This window comes from Aquarana catesbeiana, linkage group LG09, assembly GCF_042186555.1.
Source record: "Aquarana catesbeiana isolate 2022-GZ linkage group LG09, ASM4218655v1, whole genome shotgun sequence".
In the NCBI taxonomy this organism is placed as follows: Eukaryota; Metazoa; Chordata; class Amphibia; order Anura; family Ranidae; genus Aquarana; species Aquarana catesbeiana.
Window position 1 is genome coordinate 50,414,855 of NC_133332.1, and position 18,988 is coordinate 50,433,842.

An 18,988-nucleotide genomic window follows, 5' to 3' on the forward strand; every position below is an offset into this window, starting at 1 on the left:
AGCTTATCCACTTTTAACCTTTTAAAACTTATTAAATGTGTTTGGTAATGCACTAGGTGTGCACGCCTTCCTTTTGTTCTGTTTTATAGTTTTTACTGGATTATCTGAGCAGGGCAGCAGTCGCCTGGTTTTGGAACACCAATGTCCTTGTAGCTGTTTAAATTATGAAAGACCTGGGAGTGCGCATGCGCGCGGCGCCGGAGCAGGACATGCTGTGACCGAGCTCCGCAAGCCCCGACCTAAAAGAAGCTATTAACGGCTAAACGGGACGCCACCGGACAGCTAGCATACATCCCGGGAGCGGATCATGAAGCGGGGGACCGTGGGGAGCTCCAAGAAGGCCGAAAAACAGCCACAACAGCCCCGCTCCACTCGGGCCCAGCAGCAATCCCCTCAGCCTAAGATGGCGGCCGGAACACAGAGGGGAACACATGGAACAGAATACCATGCGGAGGGACGGACACCAGAGCCCGGTAAGGTGCGGGGGATGGAGGAGGAGGGATGGGATGTCCCCCGATCCCAGCAACATTCCCCACAGCTAGCACCCCCATTAAACCAGAGGGCCCAGAGGAAGATTGGCGCCTCATCACAACAGCTAAGGCCTTCCATCACACAGATGGCGCCACAGCAAAGTACCCATCCGCATCCAGAAACATCCATAGATGGTTTGGGACGGGACCCCTTCTCGTCCCAATCCCAGGAAGAACCACAGACCCCCAGACAAGCCGATCTGAATATGTCTCCCCTGTCAGTTTCTCCAGACAGAGCGCAGTTTAATAACTCTCCTGCCTCATCTACAGACAGACACATGGCAGAAATAGCAGAAATAGCACTAAGCCAAAGTAGCTCAATACAACCTCAAACATCGGAACCCGCTGCTTACTCCGGAGATGCCATACTACTTGCTAGATTTTCAACCCTCCTACAACAGGAACTTTCCAAAGCTTGCACAATTATAACCACAGGGATAAAAGATGACTTCCAAAACATAGGAGACAGGCTAGACACCATAGAATCCAAAATGGATGGTACTGTAAAAAGAGTTAATCAAAATTCCAGAATGATATCATCACTACAAGACCAATTGGATCAAGCCAATGCCAAAATCGAAGACCTGGAAAATAGGTCGAGAAGATATAATTTTCGCGTGCGTGGCCTCCCCGAATCTATAACTGACGTGGAAGGAGTTGTTCATGCTTTAATGAAGGATCTAATACCTGACATTACACCACACCAGCTGGAATTAGATAGAGTCCATAGAGCCCTCACGGCTCCCAGACCTGATGGATTGCCACGTGACGTGATAGTCAAACCTCACTTTTATCGGGTCAAAGAAAAAATAATGTTGGAAGCAAGAAACAAAGATGATATTTTGCTACAAGGAAGTAAAGTACAGATCTTTGCTGACATATCACAGACGACGATCCAGAAGAGAAGACAACTGAAACCCTTGCTGACTCACCTGATTAACCATCAGATCAAGTACCGCTGGTCCTTTCCATTTAGACTGTCCTTTACGTACAGAGGGAAGTCGCATTCATTTACAAATTTTCAGTCGGGAGAGGAGCTACTCCTAGAATTGGGAATAATCAATAGAGATTCCCATCACTCCGACTCCCCAAACAATGATGGCCGCCCGATCTCCCCCATATGGTCTCAACAAAGAAGATCATCTTTAAGGAAATCGCATCCTTTCACCTGAGCGCCCAACAACATCTCAATGGACCATCTCCCATACCACTCTGGCAAATCTTGCCGGATGCTGATATAAAACTACCGAAGGATTCCTATCTGCAAAAAAATGACTACGGACTGCCTTAATACCTAATCAGGCGAACAATATGATAATACATCGACCCCCTCCCCATCCCCTCCCCCCCCCCCCTACTTCCTCTTCTATGAGCCAAGTTGGAGGTCTGGTCCCCTCCTCCCCCCTCTACTTAAAGAAAATGCTCTTCATTTGGGAGCTCTCCTTCCCCCTTCCAAAGGAAAGGGAAAGAAGAGAGAAAAAAAAAAAATTTTTTTTTTTTTTTTTCCCACACCCGTCTCCCCCTGTTCTTATTTTGGGTCCTTTTCAGTTACAGCACAAGAAAGGTCGGGGCAGTAACTCATGCCACTCCTAGTGAACTTGCCTCTACTCATTGAGTGGAGGCAACTTTACAATATTATGGGGCTGAAAACCCCTGAGATCGCACTACCAAATAGTGCGATGGTTATTTTTTACCTAAGGATACTGTTGAATTGTTATGGTTATAGTTTAATGAACAAAGAGCTATATATCTCTAACCCTATTTCTTCTCTTTTTCCCCTTCTAATCTCTCTCTCTCTTGGTGCACTCCTGATACAGAAATGGATTCTTTTTACACATCGGAGAAGATCTACAAAACGTGAGTACGGTTTACCGAACAAATATGACCAATAGATCCTCCACTAAATTCAATATATTAACACATAATGTACAGGGTTTGAACGCTCCGGTTAAACGAACCAAAGCCTTCCAACAATACCACAAAATGAGAATAGATATCTTACTACTTCAAGAGACACATTTCTCCAAAACATCTGCACCTAAATACTTACACGCACGATACCCCACGTTTTTTGTGTCGAACGGACCAGATAAAAAACGGGGAGTAGCAATCTGCATAGCGAAACATATACCATTTTCACCCATTAACATCATCCGGGATAAAGAAGGACGTTATATTATGGCTAAGGGGAAAATACATGATAAGGTAGTTACACTACTCTCCTACTACGCCCCTAACACAGGACAAAAACAGTTCCTACACACAATGCTAACGACAATAATGCCACATGTGGAAGGTCACGTGATCCTAGGAGGAGATAGCAATGTTTCTTTAGATCAAATACTAGACAAATCCAACCCAAGCAAAACGCTCCTAAAACACACCCCGAAACAAAGTGGAGAGATTGCTCGTCTGCTCCATAGTTATGACTTGATTGACGTATGGAGAAATGCCCATCCCACGTCCAGAGACTTCACGTTTTATTCCCATGTCCACAAGACATACTCCCGCATAGATCATTTATTTACACTCTCCCCACTACTTTCATTTATCTCATCGACTAAAATCATCCCCATGGCTTGGTCTGACCATTCAATCTCAGGCCTAAAAGTAAATCATTCGAAATCCCAAGCCCTTAATGTACGATTACCAACACACATAATTCGTGCTTTACGAAACTCATACACATTCCAGTGGAAAGATACAGCTCTTCCATATTTAGGTATCTTTCTTACCCCATCGCTAGCCACATTATATAAACATAATTACCCCCCCTTATTTAAAAAACTATTGGAGGATCTCAAAAGATGGTCAAATAATCCCCCATCCTGGTTCGGTCGACTGTACTCATTAAAAATGACTATTCTTCCAAAGGTGTTGTACCTGTTCAGAACCCTCCCCATAGCAATAGACAGAGCGGACCTAGCGAGGTTCCAAAATAAACTCCTGGAATTTATCTGGGGAAACAAGAGACCCAGGGTGAATAGACGAACATTATACACCCCCAAATTGCAAGGGGGATTGGGGGTACCAGACCTGATAAAATATTATCATGCAGCACAATTAGCACAGCTAACACGATTCCATACCCGACAATCAAACCCACTTTGGATGAAAATGGAAAAAGCTTTATTTCCCAATAAGGAGATCAGCCACCTAATGTGGATGAAACCGAAGGACAGACCGACAATAATGTGTCCGACACTGTCCTTGTCATTCGAACTGTGGGATAGACTAGCAACTACTTATAAGTTTAAATCTCCTCATACTCCATTAGCCCCATTATTAAATAACCCTGTCTTCACTCCGGGTCTCTGTCCCCACGAGTTTAAATGGTGGACTAACAAGGGATTGTTACGGATAGCAGATTTATGCGACCACAGAGGGGTTATGTCTAAACAGGTTCTGCAGGAAAAGTACCAACTACCGAATACAGAAATATACCGCTGTTCCCAGATAGCGCATTTTTTAACTACATTGAACCGTAGTTCGGATCTAACTAAATTCACCCAAATGGAAAATTTCTGCAGAACCATAGATAAGCACTCGGGTCACATATCATTGATATATGGTATTTTATCATCATCCTCTCAGAAATTGTTTTATATGGAAAAATGGGAACAAGATACAGGTATCAACCTAACAGTTGAAGAATGGCACAAAATATCTCTCCAGGCTTCCAAGTCATACATTAATACCTCCTTAATAGAGGCAAACTACAAGGTTCTGGTGAGATGGTATATGGTTCCAGTGAAAGTGGCAGCCTTTGTCCCGGGGGCCTCCCCGCAGTGCTTTAGAGGATGCAACAACGAAGGCACCATGATACACACATGGTGGTCCTGCCCAAAAGTACGTAGATTTTGGATCCGTACATACAATTTTATATATTCATTAACCCAAGTGAACTTAATGAAGTCGCCCTTGCAAGCGCTGCTGGGACACCCAGTAGATGGCACATCGAAATATATGCGAAAACTCATAAATTTTGTGTTTGTTGCAGCAAGAATAGCGATAGCGAAATCATGGAAGTCTCCAACGATTCCCTTTTATCTCATCAAATCTAAACTGTCATGGATTATGGTTAATGAACGTTTGTCTGCTATATTAAATGACAAAATGCATTTATTTGAAAGAATATGGGACCCTTGGTTAAAATATATCTCGAATACATAATGCGAGGGAATACTTAAAACTCCCTCGCCCTAAGACAGGAGTGCACCTCCCCATCCTCTTCTTCTCTCTGTCCTCTACTTCCTACTGTTCTATCCTTTTCCTTCTTGTAACTCTATCAAATATAATAAGCATTAAAGAGTATAGGGTTGATCGAAGCCCTAAAGCTGTTATGGGAGGATCATATACAGGTTGCACTAGGTTGGGGAGCTTGGGAGTGAGAATTCTCCTCCTGAGACTCCTCAGGCTATACATGAAACGCCATAAAGAATTAACAATCATATGGAATTATCTGTCGTGTAACCTCCCTATCTCTTTCATTTTGTTCTTTTTACTTTTGTACGGTTATTTTGTATAAATGTCTTGTTGTTGGTTCTTATACCTCAAACAGAACATGTAAAACTTTATCTTGTGTAAAATCTTGAATAAAAATATTGGAAAACAAAAAAATCATTTTTGAAAAAAAAAAAAAAAAAAATTATGAAAGACCTTTTTAGCGCTGGAAGTGACTGTTTTTTTCATGCGTTTTTTTTTTTTAAGGACAAAGGCCCAAAAAACATCCCTGGGAATTACAGACCAGTTAGCCTAACATCAATAGTATGTAAACTCTTGGAGGGGATGATAAGGGACTATATACAAGATTTTAGTAATAAGAATGATATCATTAGCAGTAATCAGCATGGATTCATGAAGAATCGTTCTTGCCAAACCAATCTATTAACCTTCTATGAGGAGGTGAGTTGCCATCTAGATAAAGGAAGGCCCGTAGACGTGGTGTATCTGGATTTTGCGAAAGCATTTGACACAGTTCCCCATAAACGTTTACTGTACAAAATAAGGTGCGTTGGCATGGACCATAGGGTGAGTACATGGATTGAAAACTGGCTACAAGGGCGTGTTCAGAGGGTGGTGATAAATGGGGAGTACTCAGAATGGTCAGGGGTGGGTAGTGGGGTTCCCCAGGGTTCTGTGCTGGGACCAATCCTATTTAATTTGTTCATAAACGACCTGGAGGATGGGGTAAACAGTTCAATCTCTGTATTTGCAGATGATACTAAGCTAAGCAGGGCAATAACTTCTCCGCAGGATGTGGAAATCTTGCAAAAAGGCCTGAACAAATTAATGGGGTGGGCGACTACATGGCAAATGAGGTTCAATGTGGAAAAATGTAAAATAATGCATTTGGGTGGCAAAAATATGAATGTAATCTATACACTGGGGGGAGAACCTCTGGGGGAATCTAGGATGGAAAAGGACCTGGGGGTCCTAGTAGATGATAGGCTCAGCAATGGCATGCAATGCCAAGCTGCTGCTAATAAAGCAAACAGAATATTGGCATGCATTAAAAGGGGGATCAACTGCAGAGATAAAATGATAATTCTCCTGCTCTACAAGACTCTGGTCCGGCCGCACCTGGAGTATGCTGTCCAGTTCTGGGCACCAGTCCTCAGGAGGGACATACTGGAAATGGAGCGAGTACAAAGAAGGGCAACAAAGCTAATAAAGGGTCTGGAGGATCTTAGTTATGAGGAAAGGTTGCGAGCACTGAACTTATTCTCTCTGGAGAAGAGACGCTTGAGAGGGGATGTGATTTCAATTTACAAATACTGTACTGGTGACCCCACAATAGGGATAAAACTTTTTCGCAGAAGAGAGTTTAATAAGACTCGTGGCCACTCATTACAATTAGAAGAAAAGAGGTTTAACCTTAAACTACGTAGAGGGTTCTTTACTGTAAGAGGATGTGGAATTCCCTTCCACAGGCGGTGGTCTCAGCGGGGAGCATTGATAGCTTCAAGAAACTATTAGATAATCACCTGAATGACCGCAATATACAGGGATATGTAATGTAATACTGACACATAATCACACACATAGGTTGGACTTGATGGACTTGTGTCTTTTTTCAACCTCACCTACTATGTAACTATGTAACTATGTAACTATGTAAATTGGGCCTTCATTTGGTGGTAAAATGGTGATGGATTTCTTCTGATTTTTATTATCAAGTAAAAACTGTCACAAAATAGTTTAAAAAATGACATTTAAAAAAAAATTTAGCTGTATATTTATTGCTAATACCATAACCTATCATCAATTCTCCTGCTCCTGACGAGTGCTGCATTACCACATTTGTGTATGTTTTTCGTTGTTTGTATCATAGTAGGGCCCAGAAACAATAGTGCACATATTGTTTTTTGTAATCCTACTGTAGCGCCCTCTAGTGTGTGTGCTAGGTGTTAGTGTAGGCAAAATATCGTTTGGGCTCAAGGCCAGGCCTGAACCATGGAATCTGGGTCAGGGTTCATTAAAGTTCAGGGCTGGATGACTCAGCATGGCAGCTCTCTGGTGCCTCCCCCTGGTCTAGAAGGTTAGAGAATCTTCTAGAACTAGAGGGCAAGGGTTAGGAGGTACTGCCATGCATATATATGAGGCCTCAGCCAATCCCCAGTAATGGGCTGGCAGGGGGCAGAGAATAGCTCATAAATAGACATGGGCCAGGCCAGCAGAGGCAGTCGGGTGGAAGAAGGAGATGCAGTGTTGAGGAGGCTGTCGGTGGCCCTTGAAGCAAACCCTCTATTCTGGGGGGGTTGTCCTTTCTTGGACCAGGGCTCCGGGGCTGGAAGGATTCTGCCAAAAGCACAAGGGAAAAAGCTTTCCTGGAGGCACGGGAGCAAGTGAGGGCAGAGTGAGTAGTGCAACACTGTGGGGGCTAACAAAGGGGGGAGACTACCACATGAAGCCAGTCTTCCTTGAAGACAGCGGTTTGCTTAAGGCCCCTTTCACACTTATACGACTTGTCCCACGATTTTGTACTGCAAAATCGTATGACAAGTCATTCTCCATGATTTTCAATGACTACCATTCATATTGGCACGACTTTAAGTCGTGCCGACTTGAAAGTAGTCCCTGCACTACTTTGGTCCAACTTCTATGCGAGTTGTACTCCATAGACCTCAATGTTAAACCCTGAAGTAGCATGCAAGTCGTGCCTGAATAATATAGACACGACTTCAGCACGACTTTGTAAGCACAAGCCTGGCCTCGCTGATCGGGAAAGGAAAACTTTTTTCCTTTCCCGATGAGCGACAGGCAGTGCTGTATGAATCCAGAGGGGGAACTCCACGCCAAGTTTTAAATGAAAAAACCGGCGTGGGTTCCCCCCCAGGGGCATACCAGGCCCTTAGGTCTGGTATGGATCTAAGGGGAACCCCCTACGCCGAAAAATCGGCGTGGGGTCCCCCCCAAAATCCATACCAGACCCTCATCCGAGCACGCAGCCCGGCCGGTCAGGAATGGGGGTGGGGACGAGCTGGCGGCCCCCCCCCTCCTGGACCGTACCAGGCCACATGCCCTCAACATGGGGGGTGGGTGCTTTAGGGCATGGGGGGCACCCTGCGGGCCCCCCCACCCCAAAGCACCTTGTCCCCATGTTGATGAGGACAAGGGCCTCTTCCCGACAACCCTGGCCGTTGGTTGTCGGGGTCTGCGGGCGGGGGGCTTATCGGAATCTGGGAGCCCCCTTTAATAAGGGGGCCCCCAGATCCCGGCCCCCCACCCTATGTGAATGAGTATGGGGTACATGGTACCCCTACCCATTCACCTAGGGAAAAAAAGCATCAATAAAAAACACAGTACACAGGTTTTTAAAATAATTTATTAGGCAGCTCCGGGATCTTCTTCCGACTTCGGGGGTCCTCTTCCGACTTCGGGGGTCTCTCCGGCGTCCGCATCTTCTGCCGGCTCCACCGCTATCTTCTGGCGCTCTTTTGCCAGCGGTGGTCCGGACCTCTGGATCGTCTTCTTCCCTCTTCTCTTCCAGAGATGTTGACACAACGCTCTCTCCAGCCAGAATGGTCTCTGTGCGCTCCGCAACTGACTTATATAGGCGGTGGCCCCGCCCCCTTATGAGGTCACTGTCCCGGGGCATGCTGGGACTGTGCCGTCATAAGGGGGCGTGGTCCTCACCCAGTGACCACGCCTCCTAAAACGTCACAGTCCCAGCATGCCCAGGGACTGTGACGGCATAAGGGGGCGGGGTCACCGCCTATATAAGTCCGGTGCGGAGCGCACAGAGACCATTCTGGCTGGAGAGAGCGTCGTGTCAACATCTCTGGAAGAGAAGAGGGAAGAAGACGATCCAGAGGTCCGGACCACCGCTGGCAAAAGAGCGCCAGAAGATAGCGGTGGAGCCGGCAGAAGATGCGGACGCCGGAGAGACCCCCGAAGTCGGAAGAGGACCCCCGAAGTCGGAAGAAGATCCCGGAGCTGCCTAATAAATTATTTTAAAAACCTGTGTACTGTGTTTTTTATTGATGCTTTTTTTCCCTAGGTGAATGGGTAGGGGTACCATGTACCCCATACTCATTCACATAGGGTGGGGGGCCGGGATCTGGGGGCCCCCTTATTAAAGGGGGCTCCCAGATTCCGATAAGCCCCCCGCCCGCAGACCCCGACAACCAACGGCCAGGGTTGTCGGGAAGAGGCCCTTGTCCTCATCAACATGGGGACAAGGTGCTTTGGGGTGGGGGGGCCCGCAGGGTGCCCCCCATGCCCTAAAGCACCCACCCCCCATGTTGAGGGCATGCGGCCTGGTACGGTCCAGGAGGGGGGGGGCCGCTAGCTCGTCCCCACCCCCATTCCTGACCGGCCGGGCTGCGTGCTCGGATGAGGGTCTGGTATGGATTTTGAGGGGGACCCCACGCCGATTTTTCGGCGTAGGGGGTTCCCCTTAGATCCATACCAGACCTAAGGGCCTGGTATGCCCCTGGGGGGGAACCCACGCCGGTTTTTTCATTTAAAACTTGGCGTGGAGTTTCCCCTTATGATTCATACCAACTACTGTATGTTTTAATTTGTTAATGCCAAAAACGTGGCAAAGTAGTACTGCTCCCAAATCGCGGTAAAATCGCGGTAAAATAGCGGCAAAATCGCGGCCGCAAAATCGCGGTAAAATCGTGCGACTTTGAAGTCGTATAAGTGTGAAAGGGGCCTTAGTCTTCAGTCCTTTCCCTGAGAGATCTCCTGAGAGTCAGCGGGGTGAGCTAGTGAAGTGTCAGTCGGGTAGACTAGTGTGGAGAGGCAGCCAGGAGGGCTAGTGAAAGGGGCAGCTGCAGCCAGGTGGGTTGGCAGTGCCCGAAGAGGTGGTGTTGGGATCAGTAGCCACAGAGGAGAAGTTACATGCTGTTTCACTGTACCTGAGCTACACTAAAAAGGGGCTGTAATGTAGACATGTGCAATTCGTTTAGTTCCGAATTAGTTTTTTAATGAATTTTGACAAATTTGTTAATTTCCGAATTTCTGAATTTTTCAATTTCTGAAATTCCGAATTTTTCAATTTCCGAAATTTCGAATTTCCAAATTTCAAATTTTGAAATTTGGAATTTCCGAGTTTTCAAATTTCCGAATTTCGGAAATTTCGGAAATTCTGAATTTTGGAATTTGAAAATTCGAAATTCAGAAATTTGAAAATTCGGAAATTCGAAATTTGAAAATTCGGAAATTCGAATGCGGCATTCCTTATTTCGGATAATTCGTAACTTCAGATAAATTTGTATTTGTTATGTTCACAAACAGCCAAATTTGAAAGGAAATTCCAATACCTATAATTTAATAGTTATTTATTATTAATTAGTTCTTATTTAGAATTTTACTGATTTTCTTTCTTTTTTTCAGATTTTCGAACTTTTGGATTTTCTCATTTCTAAATTTTCGAATTCCGAATATCCGAAAATTCAGAATTAAAAAATTAGGAAATTCAGAATTCGGAAATTTGGAATTTGAAAATTCGGAAATTTGAAAATTAGGAAATTCGAAATTCGGAAATTCAAAATGTGAAATGCAGAAAATTTGGGTATTTGGAAATTCAGAAATTCGAAAATGCAAAAATTAGGAAATTTGTAAATTCGTAAATTTGAAAATCCGAATTTCCAAATTCTCAATTTACGATTTTTCGAATTTACGAAAAAAGCAAAAAAAACGAATGAAACGAAAAATAACAAATTTTTTGTCAGTGCACGTGTCTACTGTAATGGGCTGTTACTAAATCTGACCAGGAGCCTGTCAGATTATCTCAGCAGGAATTCAGCTGGAGCAAGCTTGTGCCAGAGGAAAGGGGAGAAGAGGAGAAGAGACTGTATATAGATGTATATAGGAAGTTGTCCTTGAAGTTGTTGAAGTCAAATGGGCATCCCATAATCTCCCATCCCTACACAAGTTATTAACCTTCTCCCTCTAATAAATAACAAAAAAAAGTCACAGACTGTTCTCTGATTCGGTGTGCCTGGCTGTGCAAGAGTGGGGGGTCCCTTTCATCTGCAACTCATACGGGGTGTGCTACACTACCTAAAACACACTGACACTGATGCCTCTGACCTTGACCTTTGACCCCAATCTTGACCCTAAATCTAACCCTGACCTAGCTCAAATCCTGTTCTATTTTTTTCTATATTAATAGTAGTATTACTGTTAGGGCCCTTTCACACTGGGGCAGTTTTCAGGCACTATTGTGCTAAAAATAGCGCTTGCAAACCGACCTGAAACAGCCGCTGCTGTGTCTCCAGTATGAAAGCCCGCTAGCAGGACGGGAAAAAAAGTCCTACTAGCTGCATCTTCACCGCTCCTGCCCATTGAAATCAATGGGACAGTGCGGCTATACCGCTGGCAAAGCGCCTCTGCAGAGGCGCTTTGTGGTGGTTTTTAACTCCTTTTCGGCCGCTAGCGGGGGGTATTTTTTTTACACACACTTCTTTGTTTACAGTTTCCCCCTCTACCAAGGCGAAATAGATACAATGTATCTTTTCTCCATTCAAGAGGAGAAAACAACACAGGCGTGGGCTTCACAATAACTGATCACTGTGATAGCCAATCAGAGGCTATTGCAGTGATCGGGTGATTGTTAATATGAGACCCGGGGCTGTAGGCGAGAGCTCAGTGTCTGTGCTGGGAGAATGCTGTGCTGTGCACGTTCAGTACAAACACAGTGGTACATATATGCGACCCCATGGATAAAGACCCAGTTCTGTGAGGTCGCACATATGTGTACAATCATTGGGAAGGGGTTAACCTCTTAAGGACCAGACGATTTTCCCCCTCAGTGACCAGGCCATTTTTTGTGATACGGCACTGTGTCTCTTTACCTGACAATTGCACGGTCGTGTGACGTTGTACCCAAACAAAATTGATGTCCTTTTTTTCCCACAATTAGAACTTTCTTTTGGTTGTACAGTAGTACCTTCGATTATGAGCATAATCCATTCCAGAAGCATGCTTGTAATCCAAAGCACTGGTATATCAAAGCGAGTTTCCCCCTAAGAATCAATGGAAACTCAGATAACTTGTTCCAGTGTCGCTTGCGGGTGTATGCAGTACCGCATGTAGCCAGAGGTGGGGGGGCACCGAAGACACTCTGAAACACTCGGAGATGAGACACTTGGAGACACTCGGAGACACTTGGGAAAGGATTCACCACAAACCCATGACAGTGGTGTACCTTAACCTCATCCCTAGTTTTAGATTTCCTCTCGCTCTCATTAAAACGCAGTTTCTAGTGTGCACATCTAAACAAATGGAACATAACAAATTAATAATAATAAACAATAATAATAATAAAACGTTTTTATTATTATTATTGTTATTTATTATTATTAGTTTGTTACATTCCATTAGTTTAGATACGGCATTCGTTATTTCAGATAATTTGTAACTTCGGATAGATTCGTATTCGTTACGCTCACTAACAGCCAAATTTGAAAGGAAATTCCAATACCTAGAATTTAATAGTTAGTAATAGTTAAATTATTATTAGTTAGTTATTATTTCAGATTTTCTAATTTTCGGGTTTTCGGATTTTCGAATATCGAACTTCGAATTCCTGAATTTCAAATTTCCGAATTTATGAATTTCCGAATGTTCAAATATTCTAATTTACGAATATTCGGAAAAATCTGTTAAACGGGTTTTCGTTAATTCAGATATTTCCGAATTAACGAATTTGTCAAAATTCGTTAAAAAACGAATTTGTAATGAAACAAATTGCACATGTCTACTAACCACCAAAATAAAAAAAGGTTTGGGGCCTATATATACTTTGAGTCATACATGCACTCCAGTATAGATTTTTTTTTTAAAGCTGAAAGCATAAACAAAGGACACACGGACAGGGTTAGATAACTGAAGCTTATTAGATTGTGTCAGTAGTGCATCGGTATTACTACCGCTACAACACATGAACTGCAGTGATGAGCCTCTGTGTTCGGTTCGAGCAGGGCTTGTCAAACTTTAAAGTGGCTGTAAACCTCAGACATGAAATCTGAAGATAGCACATATTCGTATAGTGTTTACTTGCCTCTCTCCTGAGCACTGAGTGTAATTTCTCTCTGCTGTCTAGTTTCTTTTTTATTAGCATGAGTCACTTCTGACAAGCTTTCCTGACACCAAGAGAAAAAAGGTGACAGGGGATGTATCTCCAGCACATAGCCCAGTGGCGTCACTAGGGTTGGTGTCACCTGGTGCGGTAAAACATGGTGTCAACCCCCATTCCTGTCTAGGCTGCCCAACACCCTGCAGGCAACACACGGTCACGAGTGCGCCCCAAACCAACCCCTGTAAATGATAGTATAGGCTTGTATAGTGGCAGGTTAGGGTAGTATAGGGTGGTATAGTGGCAGGTTTGGTGGTATAGAACAGGTTGAGGTGGTATAGGGCATGTTGGGGTGGTATAGGTCAGGTTGGGGTGGTATAGGGTAGGTTGGGGTGGTATAGCCTAGGTTGGGGTGGTATAGGGCAGGTTGGGGTGGTATAGGGCAGGTTGGGGTGATATAGTGCAGGTTGGGGTGGTATAGGGCAGGTTGGGTAGAATATAGCGCAGGTTGGGGTGGTATAGGGCAGGTTGGGTAGAATATAGCGCAGGTTAGGGAGGTATAGGGCAGGTTAGGGTAGTACAGGGCAGGTTGAGGTGGTACAGGACAGGTTGGGGTGGTATAGGGCAGGTTGGGGTGGTATAGGGCAGGTTAAGATGGTACAGGACAGGTTGGGGTGGTATAGGGTGGGTTTTGGTGGTATAGGGCAAGTTAGGACTCTATGTAATGACACTGCACTTCATTTACCTACAGCATTCTTCATGCCTGCATATGGGCGAGGTTGCTGTGTCCTCGCCTCTCATCTCCTTCAGCTGCGAGATCAGCAATACTGAAGGAGTCTGTGGGAGGAGTGGAGGATGAAGCCACACCCCCAGCTCCTTCCACCAACTTCGGATCACTCTGGGATATTAGCCTGACTGAGGAGTGTTTATGGACTTTATACACTAAATCAATTACTAATATTATTCATTTAATAGTATATGGTAGAAAATATACCGTACTTAATGTGCATAAAACTGTAAGATAAATTAATTATAAAAATCTCAATTCATAAAGTTCAAAAATGTAAAATTTCAAATTTTTGCACTTTATGAATTGAGATTTTTATAATTAATTTATATTAGAGTTTTATGCACATTAAGTGATTTTTTTTAAATGCCTAAAGTGAAATAGTAAAATGTCCAATTATTTTTAAATAACATGCCTAGAGGGTGTCCTAATCTTGCCTGTGAAGGAGCGCATCTCTGTGATGTACAGGAAGTGCTGCAGCAGCTCCGACATTTAGCCCAGGTTCACACTGCTGCGGCACTCAGCTGAACTCACACAATTTCATACCCGCATGTCGGTCCAACTTCGGGGGCAATTTCAGAGACATCTGTGCGGGTTCCTGCACAGATGTCTATTGAAATCGCACCGGAAGTCACCAAAAGTAGTACAAAAACTACTTTTGGGAATCGGTGTGGGGCCGCAAAAAAGGCATGTCAAATCGCATGCTAAATCATATCAATGTGAACCTAGGCTCCTGAAGGAAAAAAGTTGTAAATTTGCCAGCAAATGATTTTGACAGCTGTCATTGATGGCTTCTTTGTTAAAAAAAAAACAATCCACACAGACCTGTTCACTGGGAGCCGTGCATCAAATACTGAAGCAGTATTTCTACTGCTTCTATATATGACAACTTCCCGCTGTCTCTGGTTCCTAAAGAAGCTGTGGGTGCTTACAACCACAGTGTCCCTATGAACCACTGATGTCACAGGGAATCCCTGGTCCATATAAGCAAAGGGGTGGGGACATCACTGCCAGAATATGGCCCTGGTCAATATTTGATCAATGGTTTCACCACTGTCCCCACCCCTTCCCTTATAGAGCAGATGGCAGCTTAGGGTTGTCATTCAGCTAGCGTTACCAAACGTATGCTCTGTTTTTTGGGTTTTTTTTGCCCCCCAACTCCAGGAATTAAATTGCTTGGTATGTCTAGGGGTTCCAGCATAAGGAGAAATCCTAATCTATCTCCACCCTCCAGCAGGGTCCCTCCAGCTGTGAGACCAGTTCAACGTTGCCCTCCTCTGTAAGCAGCTCCTGGCCAGTTATGTTATGGCCTCCTCAATGTTCAATACGGGGATAATAGCCCTGAATTGTATGAGATGACACCAAGGGATCTCCTACAGACAGACACTTCAGGGAGAAGAGGGCAGTGCCAGATCTGGTCGGAGCAGGGGCATATTGTAAGTAATAATGCCTGTTACTGTACCCCCTAGATATAACAAATTTCTAACCCTTGTAGCGTGGGGGGGGCGCAAAGGTAGATTTATTTCCCTACTTTCTGGAGTTATGCTTTAAGTTACCTGTAGTCAAGAGATGACAAATGGCTGATCTGTCAGATTACCCACATCCCTGCCCTCGCTAATGCTTACACCAGCCAGCTGCAGTCTAAGGCAGTGGTCTCAAAACTGCGGCCCTTTGCTTTGTTTTATCCAGCCCTTGGGGCACTATTCCTCCCAATGACACCAACAATGATGCACAATTCCTCCCAATGACAACAACAATGGGGTCCAATGACACCAATGATGGAGCACAATTCCTCCCACTGACGCCAATAATGGGGCTAAACTACTCCCACTGAAAGAAATGATGGGGCATTATTTTTCCCCCAACTGACGTCGGGACCTTTTCTACTCCCAATAGCCACAGTGCGGCCCACATAAAGTATGAAGGACAGTAAACTGGCCCTTTATTTAGTAAGTTTGGATACCTCTGGTCTAGGGGAATGTTTGCTTAGGCATTACATCCTGTCCTTATGAGTGTGTGGTTAACTTAAAAGGACAGTAAAGCATACCTCCCAACTTTTTGAGATGGGAACGAGGGACACCTATAAGCAAAAGTATGTAGGCATAGGACACCCCTTGCCACGCACCCTTAAAGGAGAATTATACATAAAAATAATTACTTAAACCCACAAGTGCTTTTTTTACCACTACTATTCCTTCATACTGGCTTTTGAAGTATACAAATACAGCAATTTAGAAATAGGATGAAAGGTGTAGCGCTGGTAAACACTTTTTGAAAGATAAAAAGCTCATTTTATATACAACTATATAGATCAGACCAAAATGAGGGACAAATGAGGAAGAAAGAGGGACAGAGAGACTGTTCCAAATCAAGGACATCCCCTTGAAATCAGGGACAGTTGGGAGCTATGACTAAAGAGGCTTCCATAACAGACCCCCTCTTCTGAGGGGTTGCCTTACTGTCATGCTCTCCGCATAGCTTCCGGGACTACAAACCATGAGTATGGAGCTTTGGAGTTCTGACTTTCCTGAGTCATGTTTGTGCCCGATCATTGTCTCCAAAAATATTGAAGCCGTTAGCACCCAGGCAACTTATGTTTACAGAAGGAGGTTGGCAATGACACCTTCCATACTCTTTCAGGGCAGGCTTCCTTGAATAAAATAAAGTTATATCGTTTAAAAATATTCTTTTGCTTGACTATGTTGAACTTTCATCTATTTTTAGTATTATGTCTTTACATAGCTAACATTCTTTTCAAAAAATCACTCACCCTTTTGACATCTGGCGGTATCCCTCTTATCTCTGTGCTGCAGTTTAAGGGACTTCCCAAGGTGGCATGGAAGAGGTAGGTTGAGAAAATGTAGAATATGAGGGTCCCCATGGTACAGTGTGACAGCGACAAAAGTGACCAGATTCCCAGGGTCAGTGTATGAATACGCTGCACAAGGAACACTGTTTGAACGCTGTCCCACCCCACGCTTTTTTCAGAAGTCATGGGTCAGAGGTCCGTAGAGGACAAGATAACAGAGGGAACGTCAAGCAAACTAAATATTGATACATGCCTTGCAAGCTGGGCTGTTTAATGTTTAATGCTACACAATACACAAATAAAGGCAGAATTTACTAGCTATCACATGAAATATCCAATGACAAAAGAGTAAGTACATAACACATATTGTGTGTTGCAACAGTCCTCAGGATAACATGCACCTTTTGCTTAAGGCTGTACTCCTGAATAAGCAAATATTATCTAAATATAAGAGACATGTGTATGTCTTCCATATCTGTGCAGTAATCAAGCATGAAATGTTACCTCTGTGCAGGAGCTTCCTTTCGTAAAGACCGGTCACTGCTCCATTCTCATGGATATCTGTAACACAAGTTTGGAACCGGTTGCTCTTGAATACTGACCGCTAGGGAGGGAACCAAACAACACCCCCCTCGCTACCGGAGGACCGGTCACCTTACCAGGTACCATGCCTATTGACTGGTTGCTTGTAGCTTGTTCCTTCATTGAGTTACCCATAGCATGTACACTATTCTTCTTGTCCAATTAACCCTTCTGTAACTATGTTACTTCATACCCTGTTGTGCTTTACAGACCCTGGTTCTTTAGATATACCAAACCCTTCATACACCCCTTTGAGTAACTTCAGACCAGGCTTGGAGTGGTTAATATAACTTTACTGAACAAGTGCTGCATAACAGTTCAATATGAATAACTACTGTAGTGTAGCTGCCCAGGCATACCGCCATGAGGTGAGAGTCCATTATGGCATTGTCCATAGCTTGGATGTCTCAGAAAAGCCCCAGTGTCACAAGCAGAACCAACTGATTTGCTGAGAATTAATCCAAGCAGAACCCAAACAGCCCCTGAACCACAGGCTTTCCCTTTTTTATATCACAGGTGGGCAGGCTAGGACCAAATAGCTTGGGAACTGAGTTTGAAGCAGTTAACCCTTTCCGCAGCTTGGGCTAGTTGCTAACTCACTAGTACCAGTACATTTCAACCTACCTATAAATACAACATTCCAAGACTAGTGAAAATGGGTTTGGATGGCTAGTTGAATTGCAGGGTCAGGTTGGACCGCTTGCCTGGAAGCCTGTTTCAGTTTATTCAGGCTGAGGAGTTGGCGCTGTCTCAATTTGTACATCAGGTGGTATTCAAGGACTTTGAAAGGCTTAACTTGGCTACTCAGGAGTGGTTTTGTGTTTCAATTAAGCCACACCTTGTTTAACAGGTGTTTTGAAAAGGTGGTGTTGAGTAGTATTTTTTTTTCGTTAGACTCCTTTTATTGTTTTTGGAAGTTAGGTAAGTGTGTGGCTTGGATTGAATTACATTACTACATTTTTTGGGTGGAGTAACCATTCAGGCTTTGGGAATCCTTGGGTAGTTCCTTGGGGTTAGATGAGTAGGAGGGGAAAATTCTTTGGGTGGGGGTGAAAGGCCTGACTAGGTCCCAACCAAGTTTTCTAACTAGCTATGCAGCAGGGGTTCCCCTGGGATTTTAGTATTTCATGCAGACTAGAACGCACTGGATAGTGTCCCTGTATGATACCTGATTGCTGAGAGCAAGGTTTTCATTCGTATCTTGGAACTGTTCCAGGCTCTGGTCTTGGTGTGGTCCAAAACAGTTTTGCAGTCTGTGTAGGAAGATGCATTTGACAAGGCTCTCTGTTGGACAAGGATTGCGGTCAATCAGGCAGGCTTGAGTTTTGTGAGGAATAGGGGGGGGATTTGTGGTGACCACAGGCTACTGCCACGGGACCAGAGTTAATTATGTATTGAAGGAGTTCACCCTGCTGACACGGGACTTGATGTCTTTGATTTCAGGACTTGAGACAATGAAAAGGCAGCTTTAGGTTTGTGGAATGGCATTCATGGATAAGTTGTCATCCAATCATGTGAGTGGCAGGATCCTAACAATGCCAAGTTCTGCCTAATGGTGAAGATTTGGACAGTGATGGAGGATGGGATGGGGGTATGGGAAGTCCCTCTAGTGAGGAAATGCATCAAGAATCATTTTAGCTTGGCATGTCCTGTGAGACATGGTAGCTACGCAGCTGCTACTATAGTACTAAAGCACAATGGGATTACACCACGTTCAAACTAGTGATGACTATAGGGACCCTGTGATA

The 18,988-nt window shown here is 44.2% G+C and overlaps 1 protein-coding gene across 1 annotated transcript in view; it reads right to left on the reverse strand.

The window, feature by feature from the left end:
- LOC141107616 (uncharacterized) overlaps positions 1-16,842 on the reverse strand; it is a 106,673-nt gene extending 89,831 nt beyond the window's left edge. Inside the window, exon 1 of the mRNA XM_073598469.1 lies at positions 16,620-16,842. Coding sequence (XP_073454570.1) covers positions 16,620-16,730 — 111 coding nt within the window. The 5' untranslated portion in view covers positions 16,731-16,842. The remainder of the gene's footprint in view (positions 1-16,619) is intronic.
- Positions 16,843-18,988: the final 2,146 nt, after the last annotated feature.